The 21,844-nt window shown below is 40.0% G+C and overlaps 1 protein-coding gene and 1 pseudogene across 12 annotated transcripts in view; one reads left to right on the top strand and one right to left on the bottom strand.

Annotated features, from left to right (window-relative positions):
• ARMC2 (armadillo repeat containing 2) overlaps positions 1 to 21,844 on the bottom strand; it is a 126,314-nt gene that overhangs the window by 102,879 nt on the left and 1,591 nt on the right. For 7 of the 12 annotated variants that reach the window (XM_003805526.6, XM_055114016.2, XM_034962662.3 and 4 more), the window contains exons 2-4: positions 17,347 to 17,607; positions 13,558 to 13,630; positions 1,734 to 1,905 (exon numbers count right to left, since the gene is read on the bottom strand). The exons of 1 other annotated variant lie outside the window; for it this stretch is intronic. In XM_003805526.6, coding sequence (XP_003805574.3) covers positions 1,734 to 1,905; positions 13,558 to 13,630; positions 17,347 to 17,564 — 463 coding nt within the window. In that variant the 5' untranslated portion in view covers positions 17,565 to 17,607. Of the gene's footprint in view, positions 1 to 1,733; positions 1,906 to 9,575; positions 9,744 to 13,557; positions 13,631 to 17,346; positions 17,608 to 21,844 lie in introns of those variants that run through there. 4 more of the 12 variants (XM_055114005.2, XM_055114008.2, XM_055114011.2 and 1 more) reach the window with 2 other exon arrangements.
• On the top strand, positions 14,619 to 17,291 carry LOC129398029 (small ribosomal subunit protein eS12-like; annotated as a pseudogene).

The following is a 21,844-nucleotide window of genomic DNA, read 5'->3' as shown; positions in this document are numbered from 1 at the left end:
ACGGCATCACAGCATGAGGTACACACCCTGCACATCCTCATTGTCTTGTCTTTTCTCTTCTCTTTTCTTCCTTCCTTCCTCCCTCCCTCTTCTTTTTCTTTCCTTCTTTCCTTTTTTCTTTCCTTTCCTCCTTCCCTCTCTCCTTCCCTCCCTTCTTTCCTACCTTCCTTCCTTTCTCTTTCTCTCTCTCTCTTTCTCTCTCTTTCTTTCTCTCTCTCTCTCTCTCTTTCTTTCTTTTACTCCTTTATTCTAACTCTTCAGCCACATCAGGGACCACATAGGCAAGTGAATGGCACAGGCTGGGGACATGGTGACTGCAGATCATATCCTGGCCACAGAATGGAGGTACCACTCAGCTCCAATCATGCCCCATTGTGGCCGCATGGAATGGGGACCCAGTGTTGCCAGATTTTCTGATTTTTCACAAGAAGTCATAAATCTGGATTCTTCCATGAGATTCTTCTACCTTTTAAATGTTGGAAATGAATTAAAAAAAAATACTTGTCCATCAAGTATGATGCTCAGGTGGGGGCTGTGATATTTGGTATGTATCTTCCAGGCTCTCCCCAATTCTCTGTGACTGTAAGCCTATCTCTCTTCATCAAATCTTGTTGATGGAGGGAGAACCAGTTCTGTCAGCTCCTGGTAAAGTGGTTTCCCAACTTTTTTTGACCACACACAGTCAGAAATCAGTTTGTAATATGACCCTGAACACACACTGAAGACCGAAGTAAAGTCTCTTGAAGCAAAACTTCCCCCTATCGTGTGTCATGTATTCTGACATTTTCTATTATATTCTATTCTACTTCATTTTTTAAAAATGCTGGTGTGATCCACTAAATTGATTGTCATCCCACTTCTGGGTCCTTTTCCACAGTTTGAGAAACCCTTAGTATGCCCTGGATGGGGAGTGATTCCAATTGTTGGTGGGACTCCTCAGGCTGTGATCTTTAGCCTCTCTGTTCCCAGGTTTAGGTGCCTGGCAGCAATTCTCAGGCAGTAGGAGAAGTCCCATTCAAATTTTGCTTACATGCTCACATGGGATCAGAAGGGCATTCTCAAGGAAATAAGCTTAATGTGCATTATAAGAATCTTATCATTTTCATTAATTTCTAATAAAATTAACAACTTTTTGAACTCTAATTTAAAAATCATTTATTTCTGATATACATGAACCATCCACTAGGGAATACTTATCCTAATATTCTTTTTTCTTTTTTGTTGAGACACTCTTGCTCATCACCCAGGCTGGGGTGCAGTGGCACGATCTCAGCTCACTGCAACCTCCACCTCCTGGTTTCAAGCACTTCTCCTGCCTCAGCCTCCCGAGTAGCTGGGATTACAGGCACATGCCACCACACCCAGCTAAGTTTTGTATTTTTAGTAGAGACAGGGTTTTACCATGTTGGCCAGGCTGGTCTCGAACTCCTCATCTCAGGTGATCTGGCCGCTTTGGCCTCCCAAAGTGCTGGGATTACAGGCATGAGCCACTGCGCCCAGTCACTTATCCTAATTTTCTTTTCCTACCAACTGTAATATTTAGGTATTCCTTATAAGCACCCAGAAAAATATATGAACAATGTTTCTTAGCCAGCTTTTGCCCAATATTAACTAACTCTTAGTTAATATAAAAATCATTCAGGGTTAGGAAAAATCATATAAAAATAGCTTTTGTGTGCAAATTCAAGAAGCACGCCTGTCCCCAGAGATTACAGGATGTTACATGGCCTTACAGTTGGAGGGAGGAAGGGATCTGTCCGGCAGAAGGGCCCGCTGGGAGGCAGCCCTGAATAAGCGAGCCCTGGCGTTGCTTACTCTTCTAATCTTCGCAGGGTCCACTGGGGGCTTAGGAAAGGAAAAGCAGGAATCCTCCTCTCTGGTGGGAGATGCTGGAACTTTCGGTTTCTGGAAAGAGATTTTTTTAAATAACTGGAATGACTTTCTGCATCTCAAATAACACTTACCTCAGAGCTGGCCACAACCCTTCCAGAAGAGCACAAGGCCTATCTGCCTGCCTTCATCTTGGCTTCCTGATTCTACCAGCTCACTGGCCCATCTTACATAATGTGATATATGTATACATAAAGCACTTTTTAATTGTTTTTCTTAATCATATTGTATTAACTACTCTGCTGTGCTATTACCATACTTGAGTAAAACAGTTTACCCATGCTAGCAAACAGATATTATCTGTATAAAAGACTACAAAATTGGCCAGGCGCAGTGGCTCATGCCTGCAATCCCAGCACTTTGGGAGGCCGAGGCAGGTGGATCACTTGAGGTCAGGAGTTCAAGACCAGCCTGACCAATATGGTGAAACCCCATCTCCACTAAAAATACAAAAATTGGCTGGGCATGGTGGCGCATGCTTGTAGTCCCAGCTACTCAGTAGGCTGAGGCAGGAGAATTGCTTGAACCCAGGAGTTGGAGATTGCAGTGAGCCAAGACTGCACCACTGCACTCCAGCCTGGGTGACAGAGCAAGACTCCATCCCACCCACCCCCCCGGGGAAAAAAAGACTACAAAATTACATATAGCATATTCAACATGGTTTAAAAATTTCTGAGTTCAATTCAGTCCAGAAAACATTTATTGAGTACCTACATGTACCAAGAATTATGTGGAATGTAAGTGGTACATTTACATATTTTGGATGCCACAAATGTATTTTTTTAATGATATCAAAATTTTTAAATAAGTTAGGTGAAAAAGTCATAAAACATAAAAGCAAAAAGTTGTCTTGGACTTATGAAAGTGTTTTGTTTCTATTTATTGATTTATTTATTTATTTTGAGATGGAGTTTCACTCTTGTCACCCAGGCTGGAGTGCAATGGCACGATCTTGGCTCACCGCAACCTCCGCCTCCCAGGTTCAAGCGATTCTCCGGTCTCAGCCTCCCAAGTAGTTCGGATTACAGGCATGCACCAGCACACTTGGCTAATTTTTTTTTTTTTTTGTATTTAGTAGAGACAGGGTTTCACCCTGTTAGTCAGACTGGTCGCGAACTCCTGACCTCAGGTGAGCCACCTGCCTTGGCCTCCCAAAGTGCTGGGATTACAGCCGTGAGCCACTGTGCCCAGCTGAAAATGTTTTATTTTTTACATCTCAGAAATTCTATGCTGATACTCCCTATTTTTCCCCCATCTTTTCTTGAGAGCTTGTTTGGAGGTTCTAGCAGGGGAGCGCAGCTACTCGTATACCCTTGACCGAAGACCGGTCCTCCTCTATCGGGGATGGTCGTCCTCTTCGACCGAGCGCGCAGCTTCGGGAGGGATGCACATGGAGCGGTGAGGGAGGAAGGGGACACCCGCCTAGCCAGCCAGATCAGCCGAATCAACCCTGGCGATCAATGGGGTGACAGATGTCGCAGCCAGATCGCCCTCACATCCTCCCCCATCTTTTCTTAAGTGTCGATGCTGATACTCTTAGTAGAGGAACATTACTAACAAAATTCTAATTCCTTAAAAACTTTTAAAAAAACACCTGCACCAAGTTCTGTGCCACCCAGAACTCCCTCTAATCTGAGTGGCCTCTGACCTGGTGCCAGACCCTCATAGGGTGACTAAGCTCCTAGTTTTACAGTTGCCTGGTTGTCTTATCCTTCCTGCCTCCAATGTCAGCACAGTTATTTGCCTATGAAAGAACAACCTTATGGCAGCAAGTGCTTTTAGCTCTAACCAAAAATAATCAAGTTAACATTCCTAAAGTCACTTCTATAACATGTGAATGAGTGAGTCACTATCCAATAAGTTAATCAACAAATTTTTGAAACATCCAGTGTGAAATTCAAGTCATATAATTTGGAAAATTGGGTGATGTCATTTATCACGTATGACGCATAATCCCAAACACTTGTTTTCTCACATACATGAATAGAACATAGACATCTATATTAGGGTGTTCCTTCCAAGAAGTTGTTCATTTCAATAATGATGACATTCTTCAAAATGTTTATTTCCTCTTGTTCATTTGTATTTAGGATCGATTTATAAACCAGACCAAAAAAATTGTTCTGTGATATTAAAGACACATTTTTCTAACACAGTTAGAAAAAAACAGTAAATAAAATAATCATCATAATATGGAAGAAAGCATAAATCACTTTTGGAGACCTGGAGAAGGACCCACTCACTAGTTATGTGAACTTGTGCAGGCCATTTACTTCTCTGAAACTGCCCAGCTATAACACAGAGACAGTAGTCCCCTTCTTACAGGGCCATTCCCATAAACACAATTCCTATTATGGAAGCTCAAGAAATGCCAGTTCCCTTGCCCATGTAAGTTGCTCGCCCCTTATTTATCAGGTTTGGTTCCAAGTTACTTTTAACTCCTCTCATAGTCAAGGCCCTAGCCTCTGACGCAGGCTTGTTAGAATTAAGATATTGGATTCTGAGGGGTCTGTTCTGAAGGAGGTAACACTTGTTTGTCTGCATAAGTTGCACTATATTTGTTTAACAAGTAATCACTTTACTTTTTAGCCTCCCCACTTTGTTGCAAAATAATCATAGGAATGTTACTTAGGCCATGAAGCTAATAGGAACAGAAAAGCTAAGACTGTAATACAGGAAAATAGGTGTTTTCTGTGCAATTATGAAAAATGAAATATAGAGGGTAATCTCAATTTTGAAGATAGACGTGTGGTTTTCTTAACTCAAAATGTCTGTATTCTGCAGGTACCCTGAAACTGAAACAAAGATCAAGAAATCTGTCAACTAACAATCATGCAGACAAAGTAAACAGCTCCTTCTACAGACACCCAAACTGTACTAAATGAGAGATCTTTTTTTTTTTTTTTTTTTTTTAAGACAGGGTCTCATTCTGTCACCCAGGCTGGAGTGCAGTGGTACGATCATGGCTCACCACAGCCTTGACTTCCTGGTCTCATGCAATTCTCCAGCCTCAGCCTCCTGAGTAGCTGGGACTACAAGCATGCACCACCACACCCAGCTAATTTTTTATTTTTTGTAGAGACAGGGTCTCCCTATGTGGCCCAGGCTGGTCTCAAACTCCTGAGCTCAAAAGCTCTCCTGCCTTGGCCTCCCAAAGTGCTGGAATTACAGGCATGAGCTACCACACTCAGCCAAAAGATTTTATAAAGAGTGAAAATATGGTTTGGAAAGCAAATTTCCCCAAAAGAGAGTCACCGAATTTTCTCTGCAGGGCAAGATAAAAGTCCCACAAATGCTCCTCAATAAAAGGCATTATTTTCTTAGTGCAAAATTAGTAACTGTATATAATAAAAATTCGGTTCCATTTTACTACTGACATTTAATAAATTATGTGTCCCATTTAAACACGCATCTCATGGGACTACTTAGAATATAAAGTGACATATGTAAAGCATTTTTAATTCTTTAAGAGAAAACAACTAAATGACTCAGCAATTTCTTTTATGCCAAGTTCTACAAAATGTTCTTTCACACTGTGGAGTAAAATGACTTTTATAAAGAAAAACAGCAAACATGTTTCTCTTATAAAATTTGAATAATTTTAGAAATCAGAGAATGTTGCAAGTAAGTTTAAATTTTCACCTGAGGGCTAGGTGCGGTGGCTCATGCCTGTAATCCCAGCACTTTGGGAGGCTGAGGCGGGTGGATCACCTGAGGTCAGGAGTTCAAGACCAGCCTAGCCAACATGATGAAACCCCATCTCTACTAAAAATACAAAAATTACCCAGGCATGGTTGTGCATGCCTGTAGTCCCAACTACTCAAGAGGCTGAGGCAGGAGAATTGCTTGAACCTGGGAGGTGGAGGTTGCACCACTGCACTCCAGCCCAGGTGACAGAGGGAGACTCTGTCTCAAAAAAAAAAAAAAAAAAAATTCACTTGAGAATATTAACTACCTCACATTTTGTTTCCTGACACTAACCCATGACTTGAGTATAATCAAGGACACAGACACAGTCATATTTTAAGGTCTGTTCTGGCTGGTGGACCTGTTAGAGTCCATTGAGGACACACAGTCTATTTCCATAGGACAACCCCGTCAAAGAAGACACAATACATAGAACGTTTAAGGTATCCATCAGGTTGACCACGATTCTTCCAAGCACCGTCACCTTGGCCAATTTCTGCCCTGGCTCTTCCAGATCACCCAACAGGGTCTCCCCCGATCCTATGTGACAACTGGAAAAGGGAGTTCAGGACATCTCACCCCAGAAAGGTGCTCACAATTTAATCTGTAAAGCAGCAGAACACACACACACAAACACACACACGCAACAAAAGACACCTTGAAAGTCAGAAAGCAAATATTAAACATTCTCGCAAGCCGCCAGGCGTGGTGGCTCATGCCTGTAATCCCAGCACTTTGGGAGGCCAAGGCGGGTGGATCACAAGGTCAAGAGATCGAGACCATTCTGGCCAACATGGTGAAACCCCGTCTCTACTAAAAATACAAAAATTAGCTGGGCATGGTGGTGGGCGCCTGTAGTCCCAGCTACTCGGGAGGCTGAGGCAGGAGAATCACTTGAACCCGGGAGGCAATGGTTGCAGTGAGCTGAGATCATGCCACTGCACTCCAGCCTGGTGACAGAGCAAGACTCCATCTCAAAAAAAAAAAAAGAAAAAAAAATCACACAAGCACAGAACCTTTGTGACGCAGCAGTTCTGTGTGCATTTCTATTACTATGATTTTCTCCACAGGTACACTGGGGTCCTCTGTCACTCTTGGCATGTGACTCACTGTTGTAATGTCACTGTTTGCTTCAGCAATTGTGAAAGAAAAAACACTGCTTTGGCTCTACTCTACTTGTCTTACCCTGGATCGCCCATCCCCAAGGTTTATATGAGTTCCTAGGTCCCTTTCTTTTAAAAATATTAAATTTTGTTTCACTTATCAATTACCTGGAGCTTGGTTATGTGGCTCAAACTAATCCACGCTGTTAGAAGCGGGGCTGGTAGTTGCCCAGAGGAGGCAGTGGCTGAGAGGGGCCATGGTGGCGGATTCTGAGCCCAGAAATGATCAATTTGACGATGTTGGCAGCGATCTATTTTTTCCTTTTGAATGCTGGTTACTGAGTGTGTTTAGTTTGTGTAAATGTATCAAGCTGAATTCTTCTGTGTCAATAAAAAGTTGAACAAAAACATTTGGGGTTTACATCACTGGACTCGGTAAGTTTAGGAAACCAAGAAAATTCTATTTTGTTGACTAAAATAATGATGAAAGACAACACTTCCTGTGTATTCACATGGTCACATCTCTTTTCTGACTTTATACAATTCAAAGCAAGAGAGCGGTTATCTCTGTGTGAACGAAATTTGAACACCATCTAACTAGAGTAGAAGAAAAATGGAGTAACTATCACCCAACTGCCCCAGGTCTCAGTGCTCTTGTGGAGCAGCTGGGAGCTGCTAAGAAGGAAAAAAGATGTAAACCGGCACACCTATATAGCAGGTAGATATAAACGTTAATGAAAGACAACAAATCAGGCGGACATGGTGGTTCATGCCTGTAGTCCCAGCACTCTAGGAGGCCAAGGTGGGGGGATCACTTGAGGCCAGGGGTTTGAGACCAGACTGGCCAACATGATGAAACCCAATCTCTACTAAAATTACAAAAATTAGCCAGGTGTGGTGGTGCACACCTGTACTGAGCCAAGATCATGTCATTGAACTCCAGCCTGGGTGACAGAGCAAGACTCTGTCTCAGAAAAAACAAAACAAACAAACAAAAAAACCCCTACAAATCAGAGTGTTTCTGCTAACAGGAACCCCCTGGGCAAGTCGGGCTGGAGGGCAGGGCCTGAGCAATCAGGAACCACAAGCGTCAGCTCTTCCTCTTCTCAGAAGCACTGGGCAGTCCTGAGTGTGGGCAGCCCATTGCCCACTGGAGGGTGAGTGGGGAGCACATGCCAGATAGGATGGGGAGAAAGAGAGAGGGCAGCTGTACAAAAGCAGCGTTGAGCTAATCTGCTCAGTGTAGGAGCTGAAAGGCTGCTGTCTGAGTCCCTGTTCCCTGACTGACTGCTGGTGGAGGAATTGTTAAAAGGCAAACTGGTCTGAAAAGTGTCCTAGATCCAAAATGCACTGAGATTCAACTGGTTAGGTCCTCACAAACTCTTTCAGCAAATGTGTCCCTTAACTGTGAGACACTCCTCCGCCACTCCCTCTCCAGTTATCTCCTTCTCTCCACTCCCTCTCCCTTCCCCTATCTCTGCCCTTTGCCAATTTAGTGGTTATCAGAGGCAAAGAGTCCTTTAAAAAAATGAAGTGATAAAGAAGAAAAAAGGTGGAAGGTCAGGTAGCATGGGGCCATTTTCAGAATTTTTTGACTGGGGGCCCCAAATTTTAATTACTATTTAAAATGAAATGTACTTAAGACCCTCACATAATCCACAATAACAACAACAACTACAATCTCAAATTAAGCAGTCACTTTCCTTAAAATGGGAACTTCTTAGACTACTTTTACTTTGCTTTTTGGTTTTGTTTGTTTGTTTTGTTTTTTTTGAGATGAGTCTCACTCTATTACCCAGGTTGGAGTGCAGTGGCACAATCTTGGCTCACTGCAACCTCTGCCTGCTGGGTTAAAGTGATTCTCCTGCCTCAGCCTCCAGAGTAGCTGGGGTTACAGGCATGTGCCACCACACCTGGCTAATTTTTATATTTTTAGTAGAGACGGGGTTTCACCATGTTGGCCAGGCTGGTCTCAAACTCATGATTTCAGGTGATCTGCCCACTTCAGCCTCCCATAGTGCTGGGATCACATGCATGAGCCACTGAGCCTAGCCGTCTACTTTTACTGTGAACATAGCACCCAACCATTCAGAGGTATGGAAATTTAAGTTCAATGACCCTAAACAGATAAATGCCTATCTTGTCTTAGCCCAATAGCTAATCCTGCAGTCCAAGAACTGTACCAGTTTGACAAGGACCAGGTTATCTCTAGAAAATGAGATTCTTTTTAAGGGAAGGGTAAACCCAAACTGAGTCCCAAACTGAGTGAGTCCCCAAAAAACTACAGTAATATTAAAAGCAATTTACAGGAGTCAAACAACAGAATCATAGAATAAAGAGCCACTCTACAATAAGGTAGAGCCACCGAGCTGCCGAACTGGGTCCTCAGGCTGTAGCTGGCTCAAAACCCAAGTGGTTCCCAAGGTTGTAGACGTTAACAAGCCATGTGTCAACAATAGCTGGCAAATTATTTCTTGCAATATTGGTTCGTGCTTGCTATCTTGGGATCTTATTTTTGTCATCTGCAATACATGAACAAGTATAATCTTCCTCACAGAGGCATTCTGATAAATACTTTAAAAATATAAGATACATTTTGAGGCAATTGGGGTCATTTGGACATGGACTATACATTAAATGATATTACTGAGTAATGTTAATTTTCTGAGCTATGATGATGGTATCGTGGTTATGTAGGAGACTGTCCTTGTTCATATGAGATGCACACTTAAATTTTTGTGGATGAAGTATCACAATGTCTGCAACTTACTTTCAAATGGTTCATCCAAAACAAACAAACATACAAGCACATGCGTGTGCATGCACACACACACACAAACACACATACACACATACACAGAGTAACAGAAATTGAGAAGCGCTTGACTAACATACCAATCTCATAAAGCCTAGGGAACTGGTATCACCAAGTACTTCTGGTAGCAGAGGTAGAAGGGAAGGAGTGGCTAAAGTAAGGAGGATTAGCTGAAATTCTGTGTAATTCCATCCTTCCCAGCTCCATGCAGTCAGGCTACCAAAGCCAGAAGAAGATGGGTTTATTCTCTAAAGAAGGTAAAACAGAGGGTCTTCTTTAATTCAGGTCAATAAGTAAGGGTACTATTACTGTAAGTACCCTTATTGTTGAGGTCAGAGTACTTATTATAAACATGGATGTTAACTGAATATATCCTAAATGCTGGGCATTCTCACCTTCTTCCTGCACCTGGAAGCTAGCAACCAGACTTTAACATCCAGGAAACAGCGTGGAAGATAATTCTTTACAGAGAATATGACTAGCCCATAAGAAAAGTCCTAAAGATACTGCCACTGGGGTGTCATCAACAACACAGCCCAGTCAGATCCCCCTAACTACAGGTGTGGGTAGATACCACCTATAGGTTGACCAACCTCAATCCACATGCCACTACTCTTTTTTTTTTTTTTTTTTTTTTTGAGATGGAGTCTTGCTCTGTCGCCCAGGCTGGAGTGCAGTGGCACGAACTCGGCTCACTGCAAGCTCCACCTCCCCAGTTCAAGCCATTCTCCTGCCTCAGTCTCCTGAGTAGCTGGGACTACAGGCACCCGCCACCACGCCCAGCTAATTTTTTGTATTTTTAGTAGAGACTGGGTTTCACCGTGTTAGGCAGGATGGTCTCAGTCTCCTGACCTTGTGACCCGCCCGCCTCAACCTCCCAAAGTGCTGGGATTACAGGCATGAGCCACCGCGCCTGGCTGCCACTACTCTTAAGAACAGCCAAACAAACAGCATGAGGCATCAGAGGAAGCCTCTAGTGTAAAAAGCAGAGACAAAAATGCAACAGAATATCCAGAATCTACAATGAACTCAAACAAATTTACAAGAAAAAAACAAACAACCCCATCAAAAAGTGGGCGAAGGACATGAACAGACACTTCTCAAAAGAAAACATTTATGCAGCCAAAAGACACATGAAAAAATGCTCATCATCACTGGCCATCAGAGAAATGCAAATCAAAACCACTATGAGATATCATCTCACACCAGTTAGAATGGCAATCATTAAAAAGTCAGGAAACAACAGGTGCTGGAGAGGATGTGGAGAAATAGGAACACTTTTACACTGTTGGTGGGACTGTAAACTAGTTCAACCATTGTGGAAGTCAGTGTGGCGATTCCTCAGGGATCTAGAACTAGAAATACCATTTGACCCAGCCATCCCATTACTGGGTATATACCCAAATGACTATAAATCATGCTGCTATAAAGACACATGCACACATATGTTTATTGCGGCATTATTCACAATAGCAAAGACTTGGAACCAACCCAAATGTCCAACAATGATAGACTGGATTAAGAAAATGTGGCACATATATACCATGGAATACTATGCAGCCATAAAAAATGATGAGTTCATGTCCTTTGTAGGGACATGGATGAAATTGGAAACCATCATTCTCAGTAAACTATCGCAAGAACAAAAAACCAAACACCGCATATTCTCACTCATAGGTGGGAATTGAACAATGAGATCACATGGACACAGGAAGGGGAATATCACACTCTGAGGACTGTGGTGGGGAGGGGGGAGGGGGAGGGATAGCATTGGGAGATATACCTAATGCTAGATGACGAGTTAGTGGGTGCAGCGCACCAGCATGGCACATGTATACATACGTAACTAACCTGCACAATGTGCACATGTACCCTAAAACTTAAAGTATAAAAAAAAAAAAAAAAAAAAAAAAACAGGCAGCAGGCCAGATTTGATCCTTCTACTAAAATATCATTTTAGGTGACAGCATAATATTTTATTTTGTGGATGAAAACTAATAAAAAGAAAAAACGTAAAAAAAAAATGCAGCAGAGACTATAAAGGGAGAAGAAAACTTAGTTAAAAAATCAAAACTACCACTAATATACTCAGATAACATGCTACAACCATGAAATAAGAACAGACTACTATACAAAGAGATAATGTAGAGGGAAAAAAACTTTTGAAAATTAAAAATATGACAGCAGAAATGAAAAAAAAAAACTCAATAAAGGGATCAGAATACAGTCTCTTCCATAAAAAGATGTGAAACAGAAAAGAGAGAAAATAAGAAAACTGAAGTGTCAGTCCAGAAAGTCCTACATCTTTTTTTTTTTTTTTTTTTTTGAGACAGAGTTTCGCTCTTGTCGCCCAGGCTGGAGTGCAATGGTGCAATCTCAACTCACTGCAACCTCCATCCCCCGAGTTCAAGCAATTCTCTTGTCTCAGCTTCCCTAGTGGCTGGGATTACAAGCATGCACCACCATGCCCAGCTAATTTTGTATTTTTAGTAGAGACAGGGTTTCACCATGTTGGTCAGGATGGTCTCGAACTCCTGACCCCAGGTGATCTGCCTGCCTGGGTCCGCCAAAGCACTGGGATTACAGGCGTGAGCCACCACGCCCGGCCAGGAAGTCCTACATCTGAATAATAAATTCTAGAAAGAACAAACAGAACAAAAAAGTGGGTAAGACACTATGATGATATTAAATATTCAATTAATATCCATGTTTACTGAAAGGCATGAAATTCCACATTGAAAGGGCCCTTCAAGTACCCAGCATGATTGATAAAAATAGACTCACACAAAGGACCATTGTTATTAAATTTCAGAACACTAGAAACAAAGAGAAACATCCTACAAACTCCCAGAGAAGAAAAAACAGGAATCAAGGTTTCAAATAATTTACTTCCCATGTACCCTTTCTCAAGAAAGTATAGGAGGGAATGCCCTACCAAATCCACAGTAAATCAAGAAAGAGGACTTGAGACATAAGAACCAGGAAAAAGCCAGCACAAGAAGGAGAAGCCATCTCCCCAGGAGGATGGTGAGGGGCACCCCAGGAGAGCTGTGCACCAGGTGCTCAGGGAAAGTGGTTGGGCAGGACGTGTGAAGAGTTCTCCAAGGAGGTAAATCCATAGAATGCCTCATGTGCCTGAACATAGAAGGTGATTAAGGCCACTGGGGAAGAGTTTGAGGTTGAAATACTAATAATACAAAACTTTAAAAGTAAGGCAATTATTAATGCCAGGGAAAACAAAAAGTGGTGCAGGAAAGGAGAATTTATCATTAATTCAAGTCTCAGCTATGAACAGGGTTTATGTAATCACAGTCAGAGAAAACAGATCTAACCAAAATTATATCTATATGGGAGTAATAGTGGGGATAGAAAAGGTGAACGCATTGTGATAAGAGGCAAAAAGACAGACAGAAACTAAATCTTCATCTTCCTTAGAAGTCATTAGATAATTCCTCAAGCTCATAAGTCAGAAAGCAGCAAGACAGTGTGGCATTGGGAAGTCTGGATGTAAATCCTAAAAGGATGTGTCAAAAGAGCTTAAAGTGAAAGCCACTGAGGAGGGAACAATGAAGAACAAGGGGACAGGAGACCACTGGATTTTTGTTAGTTTTTTTGTAATAAATCTTTGAATACATATATTTATATGTAAATGTATATAGAGAGAGACTACATATAAATATATATGATTTTTATATATGTATAAGATATATAACTTTAATATAAATTATACATCTAATTTTTGTATATATAACTGTTAAGAAAATAATACATATGTATAACTAAGAAAGCAAAAATATTGTGAAATATTGCTTACCAAGTTATTATATATTTTAAAAATTCTTCTTTATTATCAAACTATAGGTAAATTATAGAAGTATTTCATTAGATATTACCCATTACATTTGAACAATATAAAAGAATCTGCTTTCATATTAAATTATTAGTCTATTTAGGTGTACATGATAATTATCATAGCATATATAAGTACTGATTACAAGTGTTTTTGGCCAATTTCATTTCACAACATAATATAAATTACTGGTGGTTATACAAAGTACTCACCAGCTCTAGTGGACTAAGACGTGTGCCAGAGATAGGCCTGGAATCAGATGACTCAAAACTGGATGCATGGAGGCTAGCATAAAAGATGGTGCAGAGTGTTAGTTTGTGAAGAATTATTTCTTTATTTATAGTATATATTAGTTAACCCTAGCTAAAAAACAAGTAAAAGGATGCAATGCATAAACCTTGAAGAAAAACATTTTTTAATGTTATTGTACTTAAAACAGTTGATTAACAAGTCTTTTGATTACTTTTAGGAAGTTTAAAAAATACTGAATAATGAAAAGAAGAAGTGTATAGAGTAATTTTTTAAAAAGCTTTGTTCATATCACTTTATAAAGCTGGTATGAGACAACCGCTAGTAACCATTTCATTCCAAAGTAACTTCCTGAACCAATGTTTGTAATTACTTTTAGGAATTTTGAACAAAAGTCAAATTTAAAAAGACAACTACCTTGAAAATCAATCAATGTAATCTATCACACCACAAGCTAAAGAAGATACAGAAAACACAAGCTAAAAATAATACATATCAGCAGATACAGAAAAAGCATTTGGCAAAATCCAACACTCATTCATGATAAAAATTCTTAGCAAAGTAGGAATAGAAGAAAACTTCTAAGAATATCTACAAGAAACCTACAGCTAAAATCATATTTTATGGTAAGAAAGAGTTTTCCCACTAAGATGAGGAAGAAGGCAAGAATGTCCCCTCTTACTACTGCTTTTCAGTATCATACAGAACATCCCAGCTAATGCAATAAGACAAGAAAAAGAAATTAAAAGCATACAGATTGGGACAGAAGAAATAACTCTTTGCAGATAACAGGATTATCTATGTAGAAAATCCTAAAGAGCTGACAAAAAGCTCCTGGAACTAATAAGTGATTATAGTAGGGTTGCAAGATACAAGGTTGGAAACTGAAATGAAAACACATTATCATTTATATTAGCACTCCAAAAACTAAATACTTAGTTATAAATCTAACAAGATATGGATAAAATCTAGATGAGGAAAGCTATAAAACTCAGTGAAAGAAATCAAAAAACTAAATAAATGAAGAGATCTTCCATTTTCATGGCTAGGAAGACTCAATATTGTCAATATGTCTTCCCAACTTGATCTATAGATTCAATGCAATCGCAGTCAAAATCCTGGCAAGTCATTTTGTAGACACTGACAAACTGATTCTAAAGTTTCTATGGAGAGACAAAAGACCCAGACTAGCCAACACAATGTTGAACAAGAAGAACAAATTAAAAGGGCTGACACTCCCTGACTTTAAGACATATTATAAAGCTACAATAATAAAGACAGTATAGTACTGGTGAAAGAATAGACAAACAGATCAATGGAACAGAATAGAGGGCACAGAACTAGACTGACATAAATACAGTCAACTGATCTTTGACAAAGGAGCAAAGGCAAAACAATGGAGAAAACATAGCTTTTTCAGAAAATGGTGCTGGGCTCTTCCGCAGAGGTGGAGGCTCAGTGTATTCAAGATCCACCTTCCCTCATAACCCATTGCCATGGCTGAGGAAGACACTGCTGCTGGAGGTGCAGTGGATGTTAATACTGCTTTAAAAGAGGTGTTGAAGACCACTCTCATCCAGGACAGCCTAGCACAAGGAATTTGCGAAGCTGTCAAAGCGTCAGACAAGAGCCAAGCCCATCTTTGTGGCTTTCATCTAACTGTGATAAGCCTGTGTATGTCAAATTGATGGAGGCCCTTTGAGCTGAACACCAAATCAACCTAATTAAGGTTGATGACAAGAAACTAGGGTAATGGGTAGGTCTCTGTAAAATTGACAGAGAGGGAAACCCCATAAAATGCTTGGTTGTAGTTGTGTGGTAGGACTATGGGAAAAGTCTCAAGCCAAGGATGTTATCAAAGAGTACTTCAAATGCAAGAAATTAACAAGTAAAACTTTGGCTCATATTCCTAGAAAAAAAAAAACAGTGCTGGGACAACTGGACATCTAGCATCTACATGCAAAAACGAAAACAAAAACAAACAAAAAACAAACCTAACACCCTTTACAAAAATTAACTCAAAATGGATCACAGACCTAAATGTAAAACACAAAACTATAAAATCCCTAAAATATAACATAGGACAAAGTCTAGAAAACCTTGGGTATTGCGATGACTTTTAATATACAACACCAAAAGCAAGATCCATGAAAGAAAGAATTGATAAGCTTGACTTCATTAAAATTAAAATTTTCTGCTCTGCAAAAGACACTATCAAGAGAAGAAGAAGAAAAGCCGCAGAGCAGGAGAAAACATTTGCAAAAGACATGTAAGATAATGAATTGTTATCCAAAATACACAAATAATTCTTAAAATTTAACAACACAAACAACCCATTTAAAAAATGGGCCACAGACCTTAACAGACACCTGACCAAAGAAGACATACATATGTAAAATAAGTATATAAAAAGATGCTCCACATCATATGTCCAGGGAAAGTAACTTAAAACAATGAGATACCACTACACACTTATTCGAATGGCCAAAATCTAGAACACTGACAATGTCAATGCTGGCTAGGATGTGGAGGAACAGGATCTCTCATTCATTGCTGGTGGGAATGCAAAATGATATAGCCCCTTTGGAAGACAGTTTGGCAGTTTCTTACAAAGCTAAACGCAATCTTTCCATATGATCCAGCAATCATGCTCCTTGGTGTTTACCCAAAGGAGTTGAAAACTTGGCCGGGCGAGGTGGCTCACGCCTGTAATCCCAGCACTTTGGGAGGTGGAGGCGGGTGGATCATGAGGTCAGGAGATCAAGACCATCCTGGCAAACATGGTGAAACCCCATCTCTACTAAAAACACACAAAAAAATTAGCTGGGTGTGGTGGCGGGTGCCTGTAGTCCCAGCTACTTAGGAGGCTGAGGCAGGAGAATGGCGTGAACCCGGGAGGCAGAGCTTGCAGTGAGCTGAGATCGCACCACTGCACTCCAGCCTGGGCAACAGAGCAAGACACCATCTCAAAAAAAAAAAAAAAAAAAGAAAAAAAAAAAGAAAGAAAACTTATGTCCACACAGAAACTTACACATGGATGTTTATAGCAGCTTTATTTGTAGTTGCCAAAACATGGAAGCAAATGAGATGTCCTTCAGTAGGTGAATGGATAGATAAACTGTGGTACATCCAGACAATGGAATATTATTCAGCACTAAAAAGAAATGAGCTATTCAAGCCATGAGAAATCATGGAGGAAATTTAAATGCATATTACTAAGTCAAAGAAGCCAATCTGAAAAGATGACATACTGTATATTCCAACTATATGACATTCTGGCAAAGGCAAAATCATGGAGACAGTAAAAAGATCAGTGGTTGCTAGGGGATGAGGGAAGGAAGTGAAAAATAAGCAGAGTGAAGAATCTGTAGGGCAGTGAAACTACTCTGTATAATACTATAATAGTGGTTACATGTCATCAGAAATTTGTCCAAACACATAAAATGTACAACACCAAGAGTGAACGCCAATGTGAACTACAGCCTTTGAGTGATAATGGTGTGTCAAAGTATGTTCGTCGATGGTAACCAATGTACCACTCTGGTGGGGGATGGTCATAATGAGATGCTGCGGATGTGTTGTGGTAGGGGGTACATGGGAAATCTCTGTACCTTCCACTCAATTTTGCTGTGAACTTAACACTGTTCTAAAAAATAAGTCTATTTTTAAAAGCTATCCTTAAGTAGAATTAAGGGAAGGTATAACCTGGTGCTTAAATATCTGAATGAACATGAATGTGAAATGCCATATACCTGAAGGAGGAAGGAGGTCTATTTTCTGATGTTCTTGAGGATGCAGGTCCGAATAGTTTTCTTTGAGCTTCCTGTGGTGTAAATGGTCTTTGGGTTCTAACTGTTCTTAATGCATTTCTTGCTTCACTTATGATTTCTGCACTGGTCTTCTGCTTGGACACTGAAGGTTGATAAAATGGATCCAGTTTTCCTAACATTTTATCATTTGGAGACAGCATCTTTCCTTTGAAAGTAAAATATTCTTCAGATAGACACCACACCCTGCAAATACATGGTACAAAAACCATCACTATTTTTGTCCAGGACTTTATAAAAATGAATGCTTAAGCCCATCCATATACTAAATCATTCCTCTATATTAAGCTTTTAAAAATCCACCAAGCAGTTAGAAGGTTAGGATCTGAGAACAGCTCTCAAAAATGTAGAGAGGAAAATTTCCTCAAAAATATACAACTGAGGACAAAGATGTGCAGGAAAGAAAACCAGGATGAAAGCTAAACCCAGAGAGAAAGACTAATCATGAAAGAAGACAGAATAGGAAGAGCGAATCATCTCATGGTCTTCAGCCTACAAAAAACACTGAGGGTTCTGTTAAAATGTTTACAGTTTCCTTTTCTTCCCCACTGCCCTCCGCACTAGTGATACTACAAGGTTACATTTTAGACAGAAATGTTGTATTTCTAAAGGACACTTGATTTTGCAACAAACCTCAGAGAATAGTTCAGCCCCACATTTGTCCATGATATAACTGAATGAATTGATTCAACTCACCTATAATTTGAGGTAATGACCTAAGTAAATAAATACCAAATATCAATACCAACTGATCCTTTCCCAACACCCCTTCCTGAAAGAGTTAAAGTCATTACAAGGGCCATGAGAATGCAGATCCTTCTCAAATGTTGGTGTGTTCCATGGAGACAAATCTAAACTTTAAAATAGGACAGATTTTTAAAATGTAATTCTAATGAGTACATAGCATTAGGTGTTTCTTAAAAAAAACTCAAAGTCCATAAAATGTCATATCTCTAAAGAGACAGAGATCTATGAATTTTTCACCTATTTCAGCTACCCAATTTTAGAATAACTTCTGCACAACAGAAAACTGCTTTGTGACACATGCCCCAGGAAACTAAAAAGATTCCATTTCTATAAGTAGAATCAACAGGTGATTCCTTAGACAAATAAAGATTTACTATATTATGATTCTAAACATTGTTACATAACAACAGACAATAAGAACATTTGTTTCCTTCTACGCAGGCCCCACCCCAAGAGTTTCTGATGAAAACTATAAACAATATGTCATACTTTTCATATGGAAATGCCAGGTGTTGAGTTAAAACAGTAAAAAAATTACTTGATAAGCAATACTATTTTAGGAATTTTTGATACAGGATTTTGAATTTAAGCACAGTCTCTACAATTACGTTCATTAATATAACTATCAAAAATGATGAGAGGCCTAGTACATTTTATTTCCAATACTTCTGAAATGACTGGCTTTTACTTTAGAATATTCAATCATAATTATTTAAAATATATACACAATTTTTTATATCTACATATTGTATATTATTTTTGGATGCATAATACAAATTCAGTCCCGTAACATCTAACTTAAGCGGCCATGACAGGTTTGTTCGTCTGTTTCTAAAAGACTTATTGCAGTAAGAAATTATGCCACTAAGTGAGAAGAGGTTTCTGTATAATAAACAGGCTTCTTCCAGAGCCTAAATCAGGTTTGCCACCCCTTTGGCCTCACATGGCACTAATAAGTCTAACAATGTCCAAAAGTAATCTGGCAAATCTAATAAAGATTAGAGAAAGTTCTGTGGGGAGTAATAATAGACTCTCACTCCTGACCTAAGGTTCTCTCTGGCTATCTTTGAGTTTGCATTAAAAACTATACTCTTTCAGAGAGTGATGAAGCAGGAACATTTACTCAGGTCAAACTCTAAAAATTCTGTGAATTACCTGGGGGCATACAGGAATTTAGACTGACCAAATACTATACTGATAGAAACAATGTAGATACAGGGCTAAAAATATTTTTGTCTACAAATTTTTACCAAAAATTCTAACACAATTTTCTCTATCCTTCTTCTTTTTTCCACCAAATCTCACTTTAACAATTATATTGTGAGAAACTTGTACAATAATGTAAAATCTGCGCAATGTTATGATCATATATTAATATTCACTAAATCAATCATGGAAATATTTAATAATACATGTGAACTGACTTAGAAGAATTAGAAGTGGGGCTTTGGGGGGAGGATTTTTAAATTGATATTTGTTAAACTACAAATTATTATAGATGGTTTTTGCCAACTTGAAAAATTAATCACTCAGGACCTGAAAGCTTATCTACTTAAAGTATACCTGAACCATAACACAATAGTCCTACAGAAATTCTAACTTTACAAAATTTTCCTTCCAAGTAGAGCAAATCCATTCAGCTAGAAGTACTGATTAACTGTTTCCTATGTGCAAAGCCCTCTGCTTAGATCTCTGGGAAACACAGAAGAGGAAACACAAAGAGGAATAAAAGACTGTCTTCACTCTCAAGCAAGAAGAACCACTAATGTGAGATAAACATTTACTTTAACACCAAGCACTGTGCTAAGTACTCTTGACTGCATTATCTCAATTAACCCCACAACAATTTTGCAAGGTGGATAGAATCTTTTAAAAAATAATAATAATAACTACAGATGAGGTCTCACTATGTTGTCCAGGCTGGTCTCAAACTCCTGGGCTCAAGCTATCCTCCTTGGCTTCTCGAAGTGCTGGGATTACAGGTGTGAGCCACCATGTAATCCATGGTCTGGACAGGGTCTTAAGCAATACAAAAAAAAAAAGCTATGATATATGCCCACAGATAATATTCAAACTCTTACCCACTAGATGGCTGGTAGGAGGTGGGGCACTTAGAGGCACTGGGGCTGCAACTATTAACCCATTCACATAGAGACCCCAATATTTTCCCAACAGAAGCAGCCTTCCTGGTACGTACCCGGTGAGTATTTACCCTGCTTATACTCAAATGATTTAAATACAAGGTAGAAAATGATGGCAGCAATAAAAAAAATAGAGACAAATTACTTATGTGATCACAAAGGAAGAAGAGATTTCTGATTGGGGGAAGACATCAGGTAGACTTCCTGGAAGAGGTGGTGCTTGAGCTAGGTTGTGAAAAAAGGGCTGAATTTGAGCAAGTGGCAGTGGCTGGCACTGGAGCTGGAGTAGAGAAGGAAGTTCCAACAAAGTCAGCAAGTGAGCCAATGCAAAGCATCAAGACATACAGGGTGTGTGTGGACAAGAGGGAACTCTGAAAATGGCGACTGGGGCTGAACCAACTAAATTAAATGGCGAGAAATTAAAAGTTGATGAGCAGATCAAATACAACATTTTGAGGGATGATGTGATCTGGCAGAGACGGGCAGGAAGGAAAGGAGGGCAAAGATCAGAAGTAGTGAAATCAGACAGTTTTTATGTAATCACCCAGCTAACTCTCAAAGGTCATTTCCTCAAGGAAGCTTTCCTGGACATGCCTCTCCCACCCTGCTAGCCTGAGTTAAGTGCCCCTCGTCCAGACTCCAAAAGGCCCCGGGCTGGTATCTGCCACTCCACTCTCCCACTGTGTTAGAATTCCCTGTGCATGTGGTGTTGGCCCGAGACTCTCTGCCCCAACCGTCCACGTGAGGCACAGCTGAAGGTCAACACTTACGTAATCACTAGACTCCATTTTTAAATATAGACTTGAGCTAAGACATTTTCAGATGAAGGCTGCATAGTTTCTCTAACTGGAGATATTTGTTACAGTGAATTATGAAATCTGGACCTTATTTCAAATCTGATTCTTGATGTTATGTGGTCAGATGAGTTCAGATTTAGCCTCCTTTCCCTGTCTTGCCTTTATTTCAAGTTGCCTGGCACAGAGTAGGACTCAATGTTGTGACGAATGAGTGAAGTACGGAAAGCCTGAGATACAGGAGTCAAGGTGAAGCAGAGGTTAGAGGAGAGATGAGAACAAGTGAGGTGCACTGAGAACAGAATTAACAGGATTTGGCATCCATGATTCCAGGAAGAGGCCAGAAACAACACTGGGTATGCAAACCTAGGGGAGCCAGAGGGCAAGGGACCTTTTAAAAGAAACAGGAGGAGAAGCTGACTTCAAGAGGAAAGAAGAAAGAGGCTGAGTTCTGTCTTGCATCACACTATCCTGAGTCCATGGTATCCACAGGACCTCTAGAGGGTGAACACCACCAGCAGTAGGAAATTTGAAAGTGAAGAACTTTTTTTTCAACAAGATATTTCTTACTGGTCTGGGTGAAAGCTCAGAGTCATAATTTATAGAAGTTTATAACTAATTATAAAGACCTGTCTTTATCGTTGCTGCTAATAGCCACTGGAACCAGAGCCTTCTTGCTAAATGCAACACTGCACTACCAGGATGTCTGCAACAGGGGAAAAGCAGGCCAGCTTCACAGTC

The sequence above is a fragment of the Pan paniscus genome, chromosome 5 (genome assembly GCF_029289425.2).
Source record: "Pan paniscus chromosome 5, NHGRI_mPanPan1-v2.0_pri, whole genome shotgun sequence".
Lineage (NCBI taxonomy): Eukaryota > Metazoa > Chordata > Mammalia > Primates > Hominidae > Pan > Pan paniscus.
The sequence above is the reverse complement of the archived record's forward strand: the minus strand, read 5'-3'. Positions and strand labels throughout refer to the sequence as shown.